The sequence below is a fragment of the Argopecten irradians genome, unplaced genomic scaffold (genome assembly GCF_041381155.1).
Source record: "Argopecten irradians isolate NY unplaced genomic scaffold, Ai_NY scaffold_0794, whole genome shotgun sequence".
Classification (NCBI taxonomy): domain Eukaryota; kingdom Metazoa; phylum Mollusca; class Bivalvia; order Pectinida; family Pectinidae; genus Argopecten; species Argopecten irradians.
Window position 1 is genome coordinate 1,224 of NW_027188261.1, and position 22,207 is coordinate 23,430.

General features: G+C 33.9%; 1 protein-coding gene and 1 pseudogene across 1 annotated transcript; one reads left to right on the forward strand and one right to left on the reverse strand.

The window, feature by feature from the left end:
• Positions 1–1,480: 1,480 nt before the first annotated feature.
• On the reverse strand, positions 1,481–9,553 carry LOC138313632 (carboxypeptidase Q-like; annotated as a pseudogene).
• A 7,911-nt stretch (positions 9,554–17,464) lies between these two features.
• LOC138313631 (prolyl-tRNA synthetase associated domain-containing protein 1-like) lies at positions 17,465–21,046 on the forward strand. Its single transcript, XM_069253984.1, has 2 exons — positions 17,465–17,750; positions 20,280–21,046. Exons 1-2 carry the CDS (start codon positions 17,664–17,666, stop codon positions 20,727–20,729), a joined length of 537 nt encoding a protein of 178 aa, XP_069110085.1. The 5' UTR covers positions 17,465–17,663; the 3' UTR covers positions 20,730–21,046.
• Positions 21,047–22,207: the final 1,161 nt, after the last annotated feature.

The window sequence follows — 22,207 nt, forward strand, 5'->3', positions numbered from 1 at the left end:
TCAAACGCAGAAAATAGGTGGTAATCAAGAAGTGCTGTCGCCATGTATGTTGACTGTGGTACATCGCCATGTTACTAACACAGATATTAGGTTGGTAACAAGAAGCTGTAACCTATGTTACTGTGACATCTGTAACATCAACACTGATATTAGGTTGGTAACAAGAGGCAGTGAAGCTGTCGTCAAACACTGTTAGGTTGTAACAATACTGTCGCCCATGACACATCAAAACAGTTGTTAGGTACAAGAATTGTGCAATACATGATATGTAGTCTTGGATAACGCTATGGGTTACCTGTGACATACAACAGATGTGGTACAAGAATCTTTTCCTATGTTTAAACATCAAGAAGATAATTAGGTTGGTAACACAGAACCTTGTCGCCAATGTTTACTGTCGCTTATAGATAGTAACAAGAAGCTGTGACACATCAAACACAGATATTAGTAGTTGGCTCTAAACAAAAACAGATGAAGCTGTCGGTACTGTGAACATCAAACACAGATAATGTTGGTAACAAACAGTGTGACACCAAAAACACAGATGTAGGTAAACCAAGAAGCTGGCTCTAGGTTGTGACACCTAACAGATGAAGGTCTGTCCGCTATATTAAAACTGATGACATCAAACACAGATGTTATTAGATGCTTGATACTGTGACACGCATCAAACACAGAAGCTGTCACTAATGTTACTGTGACATGACACAGATATTTGTCTATGACACAGATATTGATTAGGGTTGGTAACAAGAATCTGTCGCTATGTTACTGTGACATCATAACACAGATATTAGGTTGGTAACAAGAAGCTGTCACTATGTTACTGTGACATCAAACACAGTATAGGTTGGGTAATACAAGAATCTGTTCGCTATGTTACTGTGACATAACACACAGATATTAGGTGGTGTAACATAGAAGCTGGTGCATAATGTTACTGTGACATCAAACACAGATATTAGGTTGGTCGCTAGTTACTGTGAACAACCACAGATATTAGTGGTATACAAGTAGGTCATATGACTGTACACAGGAATATTATGGTAACAAGAAGCTGTCACTGTTGTGACTGTGACATCAAACCCAAGGATTTACTTTGTGTTACACATAAACTTTAACATTCCTACCAATATTGATCTCAATTGCAAAGTTGAAATCTGCAGAAGAAGTTTGCAATGTGTTTTCGAAAATTAGTGGTTGTGTTTGCCCGCATTTCGGTACCAACCCCAAAAAGGTATATCATTCTAAGTACAATATTCCGCTCAATGCCACTAGAGGAATTAAAAAATAAGTTTAAAATGAATAAAGTTTATGGACAGCAGATGACACAATGCACATCAATGACAAATGAAGCACAACCACAGCCCTTTGGGTTATATGACCTAAAACTGTCATGTCCTTGACATGCATTAGTGTACCATAACACTGAGCTACCTACATATACAATGGTGCCCTGGTTTGTTCTTGGAATACCTACCGTTGGTATGGTGGTAGTAGAAGTAAGTGGACTCATCGTTTATATAGACTAGAGCCAGGCACGCCTTGTGACATCCACAGTAGCTATGTCTGTACCATCAGCCCCTTTTATCAGTTTACTAGCATTTATATTGGTCGTAATAAATCTACGACAGACTCCATGATTTCTGTAGCTTTTTCATTGCCTGTAATAACAAATATTTATAACCCACATAGTACATGTACATGATATAATGTGACACCTACAAATTCACTACCGGATATTTTTAATTAAAATTTTTCATAAAATTTTTTCATAAAAATAACCAATATCACTGATTTAAGATTATATCTACACTCGGAATCTAGAATCAGAAGCCTCTATTATGTTACAATGGCAACGGGGGTTTTCCAAAATGATACAGTTGTCTTTTGCAAAATCTATTCTTCAAACTTAATAAAAAACATAGCATAATTTTGACTAGGTATTTCAGAATAGATGTTGCTCTATTGAAAAAAATATGCACTTGTGCATCTAAGCACCCACTCAACACCCATGTTAGGTGCCAATGAAGCCCTCCTGACACATAGATACAGATCGTTACCGTATAATGTCCTCTCACTTCATTTTGAGCCATAATAAGATAAATGCTTTTCATTGAGATTCATATATGTGAAAACAATCAAAGAAAAGTGCTCGAGTAAAATTTTTGCCTTGCATACTTAAAATATATTTTTTCAAGGTTAATTAACTAACTTAAAACAAAGGTTACAAATTAAATCACCAAATCATCAATAATTGTTCTTTACGCAAATCAAATAATGTATCTATTTGGTTTTACCTTATAATATTTGTGGTACTACATATGAATCTCCAATAAAACTGATGAAGCTCGTAAATAGAAGATTAACAGCATTCATCTTAAAGAGATTTCACTTTGTATTGTGCATGGTATTGATGTTTTAAAGGCCTTTTTGATTAAAGACTCGCATAATTATGTGTCCATAAGTTCCTTTGTGTTTGAAGAGACCTTATAAACGGAAATTTTAATACTTACCAGTGAATTGTATTCCATATGGATGGAAGGTTCCTATATCTGACTCCATCACCATATCAAATTTACTGACGTCGTGTCCTGGAAACACAAATTACATGGCTGATAAACTGTGGTACTTACACAAATTATCTTCCTAACCAAATTCTTTTCCCTTATGATTAGGATAGCACTCAATAAATTTTTTTCTTAAATTATTTTAAAGAATTAGATGTTGAATTCGATTTCTCTTTACCCTTATATGAGCTTGGTAGTATGCTTCAGCACCAATTCCCTCCCATTTCCTGAAAGTACAAAGTAGGCAGTGTCACTCCGTTATTGTCCTTTGGAAACACCAGTATTAATCAAACAGTGTCTCAGTTCCATTAAGTCAATTATAATGTAGTAGATTGTATCATGTAAGAGTCAATATGTGTATACCCTTGTGGACATCTATAATCTAATATGTGTAAATTGTATTGTCCTAAGACAAAAGTAAACTTGTACCCTTGTCTTTAGGACATTCCATTATAGAGAGTGTAAATAACTATGTCTTAGTAAATTGTTCCATACTGTAAGTCTACCTTAGGACATCCCAATATTTATAGTAGTCAATATGTGTAAACTGTAACCCCTGGTTTAGGAATCCTTAGGACGACATCCTAGTCCGAATTATTATAACCCTCGTACCTTATCAGTCAATCCATAGTATAATGTCGCTATGTGTAAATTGTACCCTTGTCTTAGGACGACATCTTTTTAGAGTCATTATGTGTAAACTGTCCTTGTCTTAGGTACGACATCCCATTATAGAGTCAATATGTGTAAAATGTACCCTTGTCTTAGGACATCAGTTATAGAGTCAATATGTGTAAATTCTAACCCTTGTCTTAGACATTAATTATTGAGTCAATATGTGTATATTGTACTCTTGTCTTAGGACATCCATTATAGAGTCAATTTGTGTAAACAATACCTTTGTCTTAGGACATCCATATATAGAGTCAGATTATGTGTAAACTGTAACCCTTGTCTCTAGGACATCCATTATAGAGTCAATATGTGTAAATTGTAACCCTTGTCTTAGGACATTCATTATAGAGTCAAATATGTGTAATTTGTACCATTGTCTTAGGACATTGGCTTCCATTATAGAGTCAATATGTGTAAAACTGTACCACGTTGTCTCTCAAGGGACATACATTATTGAGTCAATATGTGTAAATTGTACCCTCTGTCTTAGGACATCCATTACTAGAGTCAATATGATGTAAACTGGACCCATTGTCTTAGGTACATCCATTATTAGAGTCAATTAAACTGTACCCTTGTCTTAGGACATCCATTATAGAGTCAATTTGTGTAAACAATACCCTTGTCTTAGGACATCCATTATAGAGTCAATATGTGTAAACTGTACCCTTGTCTTAGGACATCCATTATAGAGTCAATTTGTGTAAACTGTACCCTTGTCTTAGGACATCCATTATAGAGTCAATATGTGTAAACTGTACCCTTGTCTTAGGACGACATCCATTATAGAGTCAGTTTACCCTTGTGTAAACTGTGTACCCTTGTCTTAGGACACTCCATTATAGAGTCAATTTGTGTAAATTGTACCCTTGTCTTAGGAACGACATCAGTTATAGAGTCAATATGTGTAAATTCTACCCTTGTCTTAGGACGACATCCATTATAGAGTCAATATGTGTAAACTGTACCCTTGTCTTAGGACGACATCCATTATAGAGTCAATATGTGTAAATTGTACCCTTGTCTTAGGACATCCATTATAGAGTCAATATGTGTAAACTGTACCCTTGTCTTAGGGCATCCATTATAGAGTCAATTTGCGTAAACTGTACCCTTGTCTTAGGACATCCATTATAGAGTCAATATGTGTAAACTGTACCCTTGTCTTAGGACGACATCCATTATAGAGTCAATATGTGTATATTGTACCTTTGTCTTAGGACATCCATTATAAGAGTCAATTTGTAACACTGTCCCTTTTCTATCCATCCATTATGAGTCTTAGTACCTTTGTACTTAGGACACATCCATTATAGAGTCCAATATGTGTTTAACATTTATAGAGTCAATATGTGTACCTTTGTCTTAGGACAATCAATTATATCAAGATGTCAATATGTGTATATTGTACTCTTGTCTTAGGACCGAACATCCATTATAGAGTCAATTTGTGTAATTTTGATTGTACTTTTGTCTTAGGACATCAAATATAGAGTCAATATGTGTAAATTGTATCCTTGTCTTAGGGCATCCATTATAGAGTCAATTTGTGTAAACTAAACCCTAGTTGTATTAGGGCATCCATTTATAGAGTCAATTTGTGTATACTGTACCCTTGTCTTAGGACATCCATTATAGAGTCAATTTGTGTAAACTAAACCCTTGTCTTAGGACATCCACTATAACTTGCATTCATCATTAAAATGTTTACCCTAGCCCTTGTCCATGGTTAAGCTGATTGATCATCCTTCATTGTATATCTTGAATTATTCTGTTCACTTTCTGAAGTCTCATCCGCTACTTAATCTTGTCCATATTCAAGTTCTCTTTCTGTGATCTTTAACCCTACCTGACAATAGTTTATCCTGTATGACTTTCATCCACTGTTGTAATCTAGTCTGACTTTGACTTCTGGGTTGATAATATAATTTGATTTATCTCCCTACTTGAAATCAAATCAGTTGGAATTGTTTAAACTAACCTCTGTGTCAATAATGAATCATGTATTACTTATCTCCCCTGATTACAGTCAATATATGTCCCCTTTATAATGACCAATATGTACTGCTTACCTCCCCTGATTGTAGTCCAATATCTGGGTCCCCTTATATATATGACCAATCTGTACTGCCTACTTCCCTTGACAACAATCAATGTCTGTCTCCCTTACCTCTACTGACTGGAGTCTGGTTTTTCTTATCTATTATGATTCTAAAGTGCTTACCTCCCCTGTCCACATAATCATTCCTCATCGTCCGTTTTGGTCGAAGTCCAAGTTGGGAGATCAAGGACAATGCCTGTTACGATAAAACAATGTTAGAGTCTTATGACAAAGGACCAGATATGAAATGCAATGTAAAATACTGTCAAAATTAAAAAAAATGCCATTTTAGACATTCACGTAACTTTGATGATGTATAACACAGTTGTGTAGTTGTGAAATCATGAATAACAATCGACTCATCAGGTTTAATAGAACATTACCTGCCAAGATATAAAAGCGCCCCCCACCATCATCCATGGCTCCTTGACCAACATCCCAGCTGTCTAAATGTCCTCCAAAAAGCACAACCTGCAAATATCACAAGGGTTTAATTGACTCACTCTAACAGCAAGATCAATGTTACAAACAGTAAATAAAAACACATCTCTTCCAAAAACCATAGCCGTGACATGCTCAACTGTGACCTTGACCCACATCAAACCTGGCCAGGACACGACACAGCTGTGACCTTGACCCACACCATAATCATGACAGAATATGACACAGATGTGACCTAGACCTATATTTTACCTCATCAGGATATGTGCTGTGCCCCACCACCTCTGCAATAGTGTTCCTTGATTTGACTGGAGAGGTTTTGGGCTGCCATTTTCAATTCTACCACAATCGCTCGCCTGCATGATATAAAAAGATGTTGCAGCACTGGAATACACAAATCTCTTTTGCTTCTATTATTTGCTGTTACCCTTTATAGTGAGATAGTAAAACCATTACCATAAATATTTAGACACTAAATAATATGCTAAAATTTGAGTAGTGGTCAGACATTAATTAAAAATAATGTATAGATTGATTTTTCAAATGAGCATTATACATGGCTAAAGTGAAGTAAAATATCAGAAACGTTAACATGCAGGGATAAGAGATTTTTTTCCTTATGAATGTTACTAACATATCATATCAGAAAATGATTAACTGCATGTTAAGACATTTCATGACATTTTGATCAACAGAGTTAATTCCTTCGTTGAGTTACTAAGTCAACGATTTTTAGGTATATTTGGAGCTAAATAAGGCCACTTTCCCTACCCTAGAGAAAATTTGCTGTATTTTCTCAATTTAACGTAAATGTTTTCCCAAATAAAGAAAAAAAAAATCTCTAGAATATACAAGAAAGATGCAATATATAATGTATTATTTTCCAAATTGAAAAGGTACAGGCCTCTGAAATTATTGGGTAAAAAAATCACTGCAAAAGTAAAGTCATATAAGGGTGTGTTCCAGGGTACGGATAGATGTACAAATTTATTTGTAAATGAAAAGGATATTTCTAAAAAAGAATAATATCTTATAAGCATTAAAATTTTTTTTCCAGTTGATGTTGTCAGTGACACACAAACAATAATGTATTCCTTACCCTCGCTGATGCATTCTGTCCATCCATCTCAGCGTCCTCAACAGTAATACATGCTGTAGGTATCTTTATTTACACCATCTGCATAGTCCTGTTAATATACATAAACACAAGGTCATGAATTGTAAGGGTTTTTTTGGCGCTGTGCATCGACATCATCTTCATTTTCATATCAGAAATGCCTTCGTATATCGGGATCATGGACATTACTACAGAATTATACATGAAATTTTATTGATTTGAGGCTTTTTTGCAAGTTACAGGACATGGACATCTTTCTCATTTGCCATGATAATTATACTATCCAGTCGACATATTTTTCTTTCTATTCATCATTGTGATTCTACAGTTATCAGACTTTGCTGGCACACTCATATAATGACTATATGTCTCATATCAAAAACTTATTGGCAGGAATTGACAAAAACAAAAATATTCCATATAACTCACACAGGTTATGAAATTACACAATTATAAGATCCCATAATTCTTCACAGTTACTTTTACATAGTATCCAATACACTGCATTTCCTGTATGTGGACTGTAGACAGAGAGAAGGGGTGACACTACACGTATTCAGAGTAGCCACGGCCCCGTGAACAGCCGCCCTCGACGAGCCCGTTACTACGGTGAATCCACAGTCACACCATAACTTATCCATCTCCTGATTTAAACACAACTATCCTTCCCATTCACCTACAAACAAACCTACCTCCATCATTTATAGACACTTTCATGGCAAATGTAACAAGGTCTGTAGTTTTTTGCTCTTCATAAAATGCATCTCTAGGGTCTATTGGTTTTTTTCTGAAGTAGGAAATAAGGACACTGATTTTCATTTGCCAGTTCAATTTCACCTTTTCTATGATCAGGTTCAGTACATCATGGTTACAAAAACATTCTATCTATACTTCAATGTTAATGATGTTTAAGCTTTCGTAAGTGAATGCGATTGCTACACAACTTATGTGATATTTCATTACATGTACCTGTCAATACTGAAAACATGTTCTTTTATAATGTAAAGTGCTAGGGACAGATGTGACCTTCAATCAACTTGTTTTCAAATTAAAGTTTCATTTATCCTGTACATTACCTGCTTTGCTTGTTTGCTCAAGGTCATCCCATGACCTTTACTACAAATGACCTCTGCCTGAATACCACTGTCAGGTGTGCCCACACTGTAACCAAGACCTAGCAGGGCTAGCTTCTTTCTTCTAGGGGACTGCATTTCTGCCGACTCATCTCCTTCGCAACCAATGACATGGTACCTGTATCATTTATAGGAAATAACCAAAATATGTAGCTAGAAAAGCATCCTTTATAACATTATCATCACTATTTCTAAGCAAAGAAATACACCATTAGGCTGTTCTGTCGTTATTTAAAGCACTTTGTTTTGACATCCTATGGTACGCATTTATTCATACTTGTAGGACAATTTGTACAATCCTATGTCCCATTATACCTAATTGTAGACTATTTGACAACCTATGTCCATTATGTTCCTGATACCTCCCTACTTGTAGTCAATCCGACAATTGACAACCTATGTCCATTATACCTACTATAGAACCTCCAAATACACAACCTATTTAGTATACTTTGGACGGAACCTATGTCCAACCTATGTCCATTATAACTACTAACAATTTGTAGTCCAGTTATACAATTTGACACCTACCATTATGTCCATTACCTACTAGTAGACAATTTGACAACCTATTATATACTAAGTCCAAACTATTGGTCCCATTATAACCTACTAGTAGACAATTCATTTTATACCTTACTATACAATACAACCTTGTCCCTTTATAACCTACCTAGTAGACAATTGTGGGACAACCTATGTCCATTATACCTACTAGTAGACAATTTGACAACCTATGTCCATTATACCTACCATTATACCTAACTTGTAGACAATTTGACAACCTATGTCCATTGCCTATAGAATCAATTTGACCCTATGTCCATTTTACCTACTAGTAGACTACTTGTATACCTACTTGTAGACAACCTATGTCCCTTTTGACTTTTTTACCTATTGTCACATTATACCTACTTGTAGACAAGATTTGACAAACCGTATGTCCATTTTACCTATACTAGTAGACATTTGACTTCTATGTCTTATATACTTATACTAGTTGACAATTTGATAACATATGTCCATTTATACATTCTAGTAGACAAATTGACCTACCTTTGTCCAGTTTTTATCTATGAATATGCCATATATTAGCCTACTGGATAGGATGATACCCAAAATCACTGCACCTATAATTGTAATTGATGAGAGTAAATCCTATGGATGATTGTAGCAGAAATATTTCTGGATATTTACAGTACGATTGTAATGAACATGTGAGTTTTTCTATATTATCATTGTGATCTATTTGTGAGTTGCTTCCTCGTATAGTACATATCTATATTGTAATGATAGTAGGCAGATAATTGGTAACTAGAGTAAGGAACCGTTGGCTAGCTATTCTCATTATCTATTAAACAGATTTATATGAATTCAGTATGTGAAAGCACAGGGACAAGAATGATATCTATTTACATTTACATTCTCTATATTGACTCATTTAATCAAAATCTAAAAGTGGTTTTCTTTATCCTCACCCTAGCTTATTTGCCCTATGAACATTTTCCTCATCCATCTTCTTTTAACTTGTTCTGAGTAAGTATATTACTGTATCAATTAACTGTGTCTTCTCTCATTATATAGCAATTATGCCAAATTACAAAAAGTACAATTGTTAAGAATCTCCAAACGCTGGTCTTGGTTAGCAGAGGAAATTTATTTTACAGTGTCTAGTCACTTCATCTAATATCCAATATAACAATTCAAATTTCAACAGGGATGAACACAAATAATGTGGCAATCAACGTGATCTGGGCAACCATATACACATAATAGACTCAAAGAAATGTGGACTCAGCAGACTAGACCAGTTGGAGACAGGGGTTATTGATAATATTAATTACAATCAACTTACAGGATTCCGCCATGTATAATAAATGTAATTGCTAAATCACTTAACATGTAAAATTTAGAAAATCAAACATTTATCAATTTTGAACTTTATCTGTTTTAATACATTTCTTCTTGCTTACATGTTACATATTGTAATGTACATGCAAATGTTAATTTAGGTAACTTAACAATTTAACTACGCAAACTTAAATAATATTATATTAATAATCAAAAAGTGTGTATATTAGGTATCATGTACTATATCTCTTAACTTTAAGCATACGCCTGATTTGAAAAAATATATGAAAGGGTTATGCTTTGGTAAGAGTTCATGACCCAGAATTGAGGCTTTAGTGTTAGTGGGAACATATGACTCCACTTTACGACCTTCGAGAAACTTTATGTGATAACTCGACATCTAGAACTTAAGTAACAATTTAAGCCAGTTATATTGGATCTTTATTGTAATATATTCTTAAAATAGTAATAGTAGTAAATTTCTATTTCCCAACATTGTTTAAAACAAGTCATATCCTGTTAATAATCCATGTCTTTGATGTGTTTGGGTCTAATTGAAGTTTTTAATGTGGCACCGACCCACAATAATACTCCCTTGAAACAACCTGTGTTTCCACTTACACAAAGCCAATCACTAGTAACTAGATTATGGTTAGAAAGCATGAATCCTTTTGGAAGTTATACTATGTAATACAGGATCCGAAAACTGATTTGATCACCATAGAGTGTAATCAGATAATCATAATGAAATCTAAATAAGAATTGATCATTACCTATGGAAATTTCCAGGTTTTGTGACCCTACTATCCGACTTCCAAACTTTATCTACACAAATGTAGCGAGAGTCTATTGTAGGACTGGTTAGCAGCTGGACCTCGGACAGACCTCTCTCTATGATTTGGTCAGCAATTCCTGGTCAACACACAGAAAAAACTATCTATTTTGTTCTTTGTTACTAAAAAAAATAATCCAATTAGCGCTGCAAATATATTGTATTTTTACTTAGGAAGGTCAACCCCCCCCCCCCCCCCCCCCCCCCCCCCCCCCCCCCCCCCCCCCCCCCGGGGTTTTGTATATAAAAAAGTCTAAATTTGTTTAATCAATAACAGCTGTAAGTTTTTACATACCAGACACACACACATATTGGAAACTGTAAGTTTTTGATCATTTCAGATTTAAAATGTCATTGACAGTTATTAGACATCTGGCAATGTAGTTATAAGTCAGTTAATTAATGCCTTTCCTAATAGTTCAGTTTAACCAATGCCTTTCTCAAATAGTCGCAGTTAACCAAAGTCTTTCCTCTCCAAAGTCTTTCTCCAATAGTTAACCAATGCCTTTCCTAATAGTCAGTTAGCCGATGCCTTTCCAAATAGTCAGTTGACCAAAGTCCTTTCCCAATAGTCAGTATACCAATTGCCCAATGCTCAGTTAACCAAATGCTTTTCATAGTCTGTTAACCAAATGCCTTTCCCAATAGTCAGTTAACCAAATGCCTTTCCCAATAGTCAGTTAACTGATGCCTTTCCCAATAGTCAGTTAACTGATGCACTTTCCAAATAGTCAGTAGTTAACTGATTGATCAAACATTTCCCAAAAGTCAGCTTAGCCGATCTGCCTTTCCAAATAGTCAGTTGACCAAAGTCTTTCCCAATAGTCAGTCAACCAATGCCTTTCCAAATAGTCAGTTAACCAATGCCTTTCCTCATAGTCAGTTAACCAATGCCTTTCCAAATAGTCAGTTAACTGATGCCTTTCCTAATAGTCAGTTAACCAAAGTCTTTCCCAATAGTCAGTTAACCAATGCCTTTCCAAATAGTCAGTTAACCAATGCGCTTTCCAAATAGTCAGTTAACCAATGCCCTTTCCCAATAGTCAGTTAACCAAAGTCTTTCCCAATAGTCAGTTAAACCAATGCCTTTCCAAATAGTCATTTAACCAAAGTCTTTCCCAATTGTCATGAAGTCAACCCAATGCCTTTCAATAGTCAGTTAACCAATGCCTTTCCTAATAGTCAGTTAACTGATGCCTTTCGCAGAAGTCAGTTAACCAATGCCTTTCCCAATAGTCAGTTAACCAATGCTTTCCTCATTAAACTCTTTTTAAATTGGAATATCCTGTGACTTTATTGGAGGTGGATGAGTTAATCTTCACCTCTATAGCTCATTATCTCTCGTCTCCAATCTTCTAGTGGACGCTCTTTGTTTCCATGTGACCATCTACTGGGAGAAATTCTGAATGCTAATCTTCAATGACCTTGAACCTTTCAAACTTAAGAGTAGTGAGCAGCATAGGAAGGACATGCTAAAATTGATAGCTGGAAAAAGATGCATATACTTACTGTATAACTGATATATAAGTGACTATTATGTAATATGGAATCCATTTAAATTCAAAGCTGCATATAGGCACATTACATGTACAGTATGTAGATCTTATACTAGAGCCCAGAGATAGAGGCTTTAGATAAAATTATTGCTGATAAATCTGATTTACTTATTTGGCTGAACCATTGTCATCCAGACATCCAGAGGATGAAGGCCTTAAATTCAATCTTAATTACAATTAGACTTGTTATTCCCGCTCCCATCTACATATCCGTAGAGTATTGTAAGTGGGAGCGGAATTATAAAGTCTAATTTTAATTAGATTGGCTTAAATTAGACATCAAAGATATCTTGACTACTCTTACAGGGGAATATGAAACTGTCATAGAAGCAGATATTGTAGATATTTAACAATATGGACACTGTGTACAACTAATAATGAAATTATAATAGCTGAGTGATCACTTACAATAAATCATCAAAATGACAATCACCCTTGTAGGAATAGAGTCCATCATGACTGGAATTTGTACAGTAAATCTGAAACAGAAAAAAATGTTTAGTGTATAGATTATGTATATATTGTCTGAGGCTCTATTTTCACGCAAATCAATAATTCGCACACTTTGATTTCCGTTGTATGACGTCATTTGCGCAGAAAGTGATGACGTTACCTTCCCGCCTATTTTTTGATAGTGTGGTTGTTTATTCCTTCCCATTAAAAATGATGAATGATGAGAAACGATCCACTAGTCATTATTTAACCTGCAAATACAGTGTTTGTAATTTGGAGATCAATTCTGTAATGCTATTTTAGTGGAGTAGTTTTTAGCCTTAAAATATTTATAAAACGTTGCTATAAATGCGGAAATATCATCATCAGGAAACGCTTTGGGTTACCTAACTGTTAAATGGACGATTGTATTAATTGTAACAATTTTTATGGATACTTCAAAGTACGGTGTGTTTCTTATTTCTAACGGAATAAAATATTTTTGTCATTTCTAAATTTCATTAAAATACATGTAACTCAAAATCCTATTTTTTTTTCTTTTATCGAAGCCATTGAAATGTCTTACATTTTCAAAATAGAAGCAGAATTTACAAACTATTTTAAAACTTTGCATTTTTTTTTTTAAATGTAGGAAAACGGTATTAAAACATGGACATTAATATAATTTCCACATCTCTTGTTATTTTCTGTTCTATCTTGAACCAGAATTAATCTATTTTTCATGGATTAAAAACCAACAAAATGAAATAATATATTTATATGACATAATCTATTTGTGAACCGTAGAAATGTTGTTTTGAGGTTTGTGAAAAATGAGGATGTTGGCAACTTGAATGTATTTTTGATGTATCATTTTTGACACCAGCTAGGTATACATGTAAATATAGAACAAGGAAAGAGCTTAATAAAGGCCTTAATATACATATCAGCATTGGATAAATGAATGTGGATTAAGATAAGTTTGACTTTCTTTTATCTATGTATTTTTTATATCACGAATTTTCAGGTGCTTGAAAAATGATACCTCTAGGATACATAAACTGCTGATTTTTTAAAAATTATTCATTTTATTCATTTTTTTTTTCCTCTTTTTTTTTTTACTACGAATGTATAATACAGTGTGATAAGCATACTCAATGACTACATTTGACTTATCATTAGCACTTACTATTCTTGATCCTTTGCATTTGATACAGTACATTGTAGGTATTTAATTCATCCAGGCACTTAACATAATGTACATATATAAATGCACATTTCACATTAATATCCTATTGGTAACGGAGATAATGCCTATCATTACATGTACATGCAAACACTCAATCACACCAACTCCCAATCAACGTCCATACAAGAGGATTCCTGTTTTCATTAAATACATATATTCTAAAAAAATTGCACATTTACACAATCAGATACAAATTGTACTTAACAACCATATCACAGCCTGATATCAGATATTAGAACTGGCTACCAGTCTCTAGAATATTAAACAAATCACTAAAAATTGGCTGATTATTTTTGTCTTACTAACATGGCCTGATTTCTAGAGTTTTAATCTAGGGGGAGATAATCTAGTAAAGAACTTTGCTGAGAAAGTCTTATCAGCAAACTTAGGGGTCTGGTGGCCAGTCTAATCAGATATGTAAACACTGTAGTCGGTGGAGGTGATTTCGTTGTACGGCGTCCCCGAGCCCCGTACCAGGGAATTATGTTTATTACATATTACTCGACAATAAAATAAGCTACGATAATAATTGTGGTACGGTTAGATTTGGAATCCAATTTTACATCACTGTGTCAAATATCAACGCACAATTTTCTTTATTTTTCTCATTAATTGCAAATATTCGTTTTTCAAGAGGTGATTTCTTGTACGCCGCTAAATCACCGTGAAATTTCATTATATTTTGATGCATACTAGCTATTTAAATGGCTTTTCATAATATTTGATGTATTCTTGTAATCAACTTATGCATATATGATTCGATATTGCAAAGGAATTTTAAAGATTTCAGTCGATACATATGAATTTAATCTTGCTTTTTATCACTGTATCACGGCCATAGTTGGGCTGTTACAAGCAACGTCTCTAAGATCCCCGAACCAATACCATGGGAAGCTTAAAAAAAATTAAAATAAAAAAAAAAATAAACTCTAATTGTTTGTAGAAACTCTCTTGCAATATATAACGGTTAACCTAACCTAATGTATATTTGTTTCTCAGATCTCAACGACGAGACCGTGGTTCTACTATCGTAGCGCCATTTTCATTTTAGTTTTTTTGCTTTATCGTCACTAACTTTATTTTGGAATTGTCTAATTTAATAACTAACCGTATTAACAATCATTTAAGTTATCTTGACGCGAGCTTATTTATAAAGATTTTGCTACAATATTTGCCACGTGTTTCTGTATCATGTAAACAATGTGAACGATGTTTGAGATTCCGTGTATATTGTTTCTATTTTTTTTATTACGAAGCTGTTTTGCGTTCACTAAGTGTTATGTTTAGGTACAATTTGCTTACAATTTCCAAATAAATTGTATCCCTTGAAAAATAGCAAGAGAGTTTGATTCTCGTCACAGAACGCTTTCTATTGTGGAACCATCTGTTTACAACCTGCAATTCACCAGTAAAAACCATAATCGATCATAAACATTGGAGAGATGACAACCTTTCGCGCCTCACAATTCCTTGTTGATGTCGGAAGCTATCTAAATTGGGAATTTGTTTTTTCCATTACTGGGATTTAAGTGTGTTTCTTACTGGTAATTTAGAATAAACCCTTCTGTATATATGCTATTTATCTAGATGGTTGTCTCATTGACGTAATGTATCATTATTTGCTTCTTGTAACCTATTTATAAACGTTTTTAGCTGCGTTTCAACTAATGTTTGCAAATAGCGTAAAATCCTCATACAATCTACCAATTTAGTTTGTTGCTGGGATATTTTGGACACATTAGTTTCGTTACTGATCTTCACTATCTTCCACCTTTCAGATAGATGAAATCTGGCATTTCGAGCGTAGCTGGCAATTCGTCCCTTTTTGTTTTTAACATTCCTACTAAAACTATTACAAAGTAAATAAATTGACTACCACATCGTTCGTTCTCTTTTACTTGTAAAATCTACCAATGATCGCCTCATCTGTATGTTATGATGAAATTTGTTGCTGCTGGCAATTTGTCTCAGGTTTCACTTTTATTAAAGCGTAATCCCAACACTATGGTTTTTTTACACTGGTACATTTATCCTGCTATCATGCTTGCCCGCATATACCCTTGGGGAAAATATTAAAATATAATTTTTTTTTTTGTTTTTGGTAATAAATCTTCGTACATAGCACATTGTTGTTTCCGCTCAGTTTTATATCCGATTAAAAATATCACTGTTTTCTTTATACCACCTTATGGTACTGTTTACCGTTATCCTATTCCAGATACGTTTTTGTTATCAGGTTACTGCTGGGTTTAATTAGAGTTGGGCCATCGCTTTGATCAGATAATGATCTAAATTTAACTCACGCCTAACCTGTAATACCTTGTGTCTGTTCTGGTAATGATAACACTATCTTCTTTTTTTTTGCTAACTACATACAGGGATTTTGAACCAATTGATCATCTTGTTTAATATTGTATATCATTTCGCTATAATATCTTTTGTACTGACAACGTATGTTTCTTAGATATGCGTTTGAGACTTATCATATTATATAATATAAATCATTACCATGCTGGATGATTGCGACCAAGAACGACGGTCCCGTAATTGTTAATAGGTTAAGCCACATAATCGTTCATTAACCATCTAAATATTTACTCATGTAACGCTTATTTTTTGATACGATGGGGGAACTCTCGTTCAAACACTTTCTATTTTTATAATCCTTTTTGATAATAGTTAATAGCTTCATTATTAACAATTAAATGTGATATACATTAATTATAAGTGACCATTTAAATAATAATATAACACTATTAGATTTATAAACTATAAAATTTTAAATAAGCACCGTGTTACCAAAATGGAAATAAAAATGGACTAGTCTAGTATATCTTGTAAAGTTCTTCCTTACAAACTGTATATTCAAGTATACTAGAGTTAGCTCCCGTGGTACGGGTTCGGGGATCTTGAGACCGCTTGTACCGTGATACATGATTTTTCATATGTATCAACTGAAATCTTTAAAATTTCTTTGCAATATCAATCATATATGCATAATTGATTACAAGAATACAACAAATATTATGAAAAGCCTTTAAATAGCTAGTATGCATCAAAATTAATGAAATTTCACGGTTGATTGCGGCGTACAAGAATTCGCCTCTTGAAAAACGAATATTTGCAATTATGAGAAAAATAAAGAAAATTGTGCGTTGATATTTGACACAGTGATGTAAAATTGGATTCCAAGTCTAACCGTACCACAATTATTATCGTAGCTTGTTTTATTGTCGAGTAATATGTAATAAACATAATTCCTGGTACGGGGATCGGGTACGGTATCGGGGACGGCGTACACGAAATCACCTCCACCACTGTAGTCTACATGTAGCTAATTATAGCATGCATGTGTACTTCTAGTTTGAAGAATTTTGAGAGATTGTATTGAAGGCTGCCGTATACTGTACCTGTAGGCCGTGGCAGCAAGTGGAACGTCGCATACAAATATTGACATATACGTTGTTAAAACGCTTTAGGCTGCTGCAAGCCCATCATGAACAATTCAAACGTTCAAAAGACTTAGTCAGATCGTCGATCGCGACTGACATGCATGACTTAGGCCTATTTGGTGATTTGAGCTTAATTTTGTTAATTTGGCAAAGAAACTAACATTGTTTTATGTTTCGATGATCATCTAAGTACAGATACCAAAAAATCGCTCACAGCGAGATAAGGACTATGAACGATACTGTCAGTAGCAGATATGGCGAATGTGAAAGTAGGCAGGGAAGGGCTACTGCAGAAATTGGAGGAATGGGGTATCGAAGTTACTACAGTGGAACATCCGGAGGTAATGTAGCTCAACCTTCCTAAAGCTTTCACAATTACATATACATCTCCCATATGATAGTAATGGTAACAGTACTCATCGTACGCGTACAAAATGTTTTGACTGATCGAGTTGTCGTTCTTTAATATTGTACACAGGCATATGGAAAAGTACTTATTGAACCACTTTATGTAAAGATATATACAATTTGCACATGTATTAAAAATATGATTAATTAAACCATCAATCATAGTGTAATAGTTACATTATCGATAAATTGACCTAAATAAATTAATTAATTAATCAATAGATAAATAACATTTATATAGATGCTCCACTGCTGACGAATGGTATTTTTCACTATCAAAAACAGGAGCTAACGATTAAATAATTTTCTTCAGTTAAAAAAGTTACTTACTTTACACCATTACCACATTTGAAAAGTTTGAGCTTCTAATTTTACTTTAAGTTAAAAATATGAAAAATAATTAATTGCATCCCGAAAAAATTGCGTGGCACTATATCCTATATGGAATGAAGTAATGATTGCACATGCACCAAAGGCGAAATGAATTATTTTATGTTATTTTTTGTTTTAATTAAGCATATATATACACGATTAAACACCAATTATTGTTCAAATGATGAATATTATTTATGCTCTGTCGGCGGTGGAGCATCTTTAAATAATCAAATATAAATGAATTAACAAATTGATTAAATTAATGAAAAATAAACCTAAAATTTTTAATTTATCAATTAAAATAAATGAAAAGAAATAAATGGAATAAATAGATTAAATATTTAAAGATGCTCCACGGCCAACAGGCCATAAATGATACTCATCATTTGAACAACAATTGGTGTTTAATCGTGTATATATATGTCTAATTAACACAAAAAATGATACAAAATAATTTATTTTGCTTTTGGTGCATGCGCTGTCAGAACTTCATTTTATATAGAACATAGTGCCACAGATTTTTTTTCGGGATGCAATTAATTATTTCTAATATTTTTATCTTGAAGTAAAATCAGAAGCTCAAACTTTTCAATGGGGGTAATGGTGTACAGTAAGTAACTTTTGTATCTGAAGAAAAATACCAAATCGTCTGATCCTGTTTTTCATAGTGAAAAAATACCATTTGTCAGCGGTGGAGCTTCTTTAAATAGGTTAAAGGCCCACTACCTTTCCGACACAAAAAAAATAAAGTTTCTTTAGAACATTGATAACATCAGGAAATGTGTATCGATGGCCAAAGATGAGGTTATATTACCGAACAAATGCAAGATTTCCTGCGTAAACTATGTTAACAGTGAAGATTCATTTCGCTGTTTTGCCGTCTGACGCAGTGATGGTCAACTAACACTCGGCAATTAGGACGACGGCGGGTAACATAATACGACCCGCGTTATGAAAATTATCAATGAATCTATTTAAATTTAATTGTTCAGAAGGTGATGACAGGTGTAGTATTAACGGTAAGCTAATAACTTTTGCGACTCTACAAAATTATCAATCTCGTTTTACATTCCAATTTAAAAAATTAAAAGCCGTTTCGGAAAGGTAGTGGGCCTTTAATGTATAAATAAATAACATTTAGTAATATAAATTGATATTAACCTCATGTAAGATAACCTAATTTAGGGAAGTCTCTGGTCTTTAACTATAACTTATTCATGTAAGTTTATTTAATGTTTAGTGAAGTCTCTGGAGGAATATGTTTTTTCCTTCATATCGCCATATGTATTTATGAAACAACTTTTTAAACTGGAAGAATATAATTGCAATATCGCTATTTACTATCTGATCAGAAATTTCAGTACTCTTATTTTTGGCAAAGTTCTACAGAAAAAACACCCTGGTAATGTTTAAACGGAAAATTCAGACTAAGAGTACATTAAAACATGCACATATTTCGAAAACGAACAAGTTCTTATGGAATTTAAATAGTTGGTTTTACTGTGATATGTCAGAAAAGCCCACTGTATTCAAATGAAATTGCCATTACACATAGCCTTGTATGCCGAACTCTGACTCTTGCCTGTATAGTAAAGAATTTTTTGTCTAGAACTACTCAAATCGCTCTTACAGTTGTGTTAACATTATTAGATGCATGATCTTGTCTAAAAACAATTTCATCAACTCCTCAGTGGTTATGTATTGCATTTGTTTAACTTGTGTGACTTTGACTCGGGTAAGCATGCATGTTGTACCTGTTTAATTGTATTGATCAACGATTTTGAATATCAATGGTATTAATCAAAATACTTAACAATGTTGTGGACTTGTCACTATTTAATTCTTGTCATACATGTATGTTTCATAAGGAATGTAGAACAATACATTTATGTCATATTTTGCTTCGTGGTTATGTAACGAATTAGCCTCACTGAATTAATCTTTTTTTTTTTTGCAGTCCTGTTGTAACTTTTTGTATGATGGCAAAATAAAGATGTGTGACATATACATGCATCTACCTCAGTATATTGTTCTTCACCATGGCAATCTCGTAATTTATGAAATCACTTTCTTTAAATATTTTCCAGGTTTTTACAGTAGAAGAGGCCCTCCCCCATATCTCACAACATGAAGGGATGTTTGCTAAGAATTTGTTCTTGCGCAGTAAAAAGAAGAAGCTATATCTATTTTGTGCACCACATGATGCTGATGTCAAGTTGAATGACCTTGCTAAAATGGTTGCTGCTTCAGGAGGCCTGCGCTTCGCTGATGAATCTGTGTTGGAAGAAAAACTTGGACTAACACAGGGGTCTGTAACATTGTTTGGACTTATCAATGACTGTGCAGGAGATGTGACTTTGGTTTTGGATAGACGCCTTGTTGATGGCTCGTACAATAAGATTTTTTTCCACCCTATGGTGAACTCAGCCTCCTCTGCAATCAGCCCAGCAGGTATACAGACCTTTCTCCAACACACCGGTCACCAACCACTACTTGTGGATGTTGACAAGGCTAATGAGGAATCTCAGATATTATAGTACATGAAACTCTTGATTTTCACCTTTTTTCAAATCGTTCTTCATATGTGTTACTGTTAATACAAATACATTTTATTTTGTATAGTCATGATTTTATACGACTCAATAATTTTACATGTAAAAATTCATCTTATTTTTTTATGAAATCAGTTATTTAAAAGAATTAACAATATTGTTACACAAGCTGCATGCAATATTGATGAAAATCTTCATTTGAATATTCCGATTTTCTTTTATGACATCCTGTATATCAATTGACAACACTCTGTTTGAACACTTGAAATAATAAATTGACATTCATATGCATGTGACCTCAAGATGTTTTTGTTTGATGTTATTATAGTAGTTTATAACTTTTCCAGTGCTTTGGAGATGAACTCTACAGCCATAACTTAGAAGTGATTAATTAAAGGGCCACTACCTTTCCGAAACGGCTTTTAATTTTTAAAATAGGAATGTAAAACGAGATCAATAATTTTGTAGAGTCGCAGAAGTTATTAACTATACGTTTACTAGCACACTTATCATCACTTCAGAACTGTTTAATTAGAATAAATAAAATGTTAATTTTCATAACGCGGGTCGTTTTATGTTTCCCGCCGTCGTCCTAAATGCCGCGCGGTAGTTGACTATCACTGCGCCAGACGGCAAAACAGCGAAATGAATCTCCACTGTTATCGTACATTAGACAGGAAATCTTGCATATGTTTGGTGTTGTAACCTCATCTTAAGCCATCGATATATATTTTCTTTTGTTATTAATGTTTTAAGAAACCTATAAATTTTGCTCCGGAAAGGTAGTGGTCAAAAGACGGTCAAAAGTAAATACTTGACTCCTCATCACAATCTCTTTTCAAATTATTAAAGGACATACATGCACACGATCATATACAATTCTGGTATACAAAGAGATAATCAAGATTAAGGTCACAGGCTCACTACCTTTCCGAAACGGCTTTTAATTTTTGAAATGGGAATGTAAAACGAGATCTATAATTTGATAGAGTTGCAAAAGTTATTAACTTACACATATCATCGCCTTTTGAACAATTTAATTCAAATAAATAAAATGTTAATTTTCATCAAGGACGTATATGAAATATATAAATCCTTCTTTTCATAACGTGGGTCATTTTATGTTTCCCGCCTACGTCGAAAATACCGCGCTGTAGTTGACTACCACTGCACCAGACGGCAAAACAGCGAAATGACTCTCCACTGTTATCATATATTACGGGAGGAAATCTTGCATATGTTTGGTGTTGTAACATCATCTTAGACCATCGGTATATATTATATATTTTCTGATGTTACCAATGAAATCTTTATGTTTTGCTCCGGAAAGGTATTGGCCTCTATTCTTTACTTACTTGCTGAGTTTAGTCAAGGACGTATATCTCACTTATAAATCCTTGGTTTAGTGAAGTGATCACAAATTTTGCAGCAAATGAGAAATGAAAATTTCACTAATCATGTGA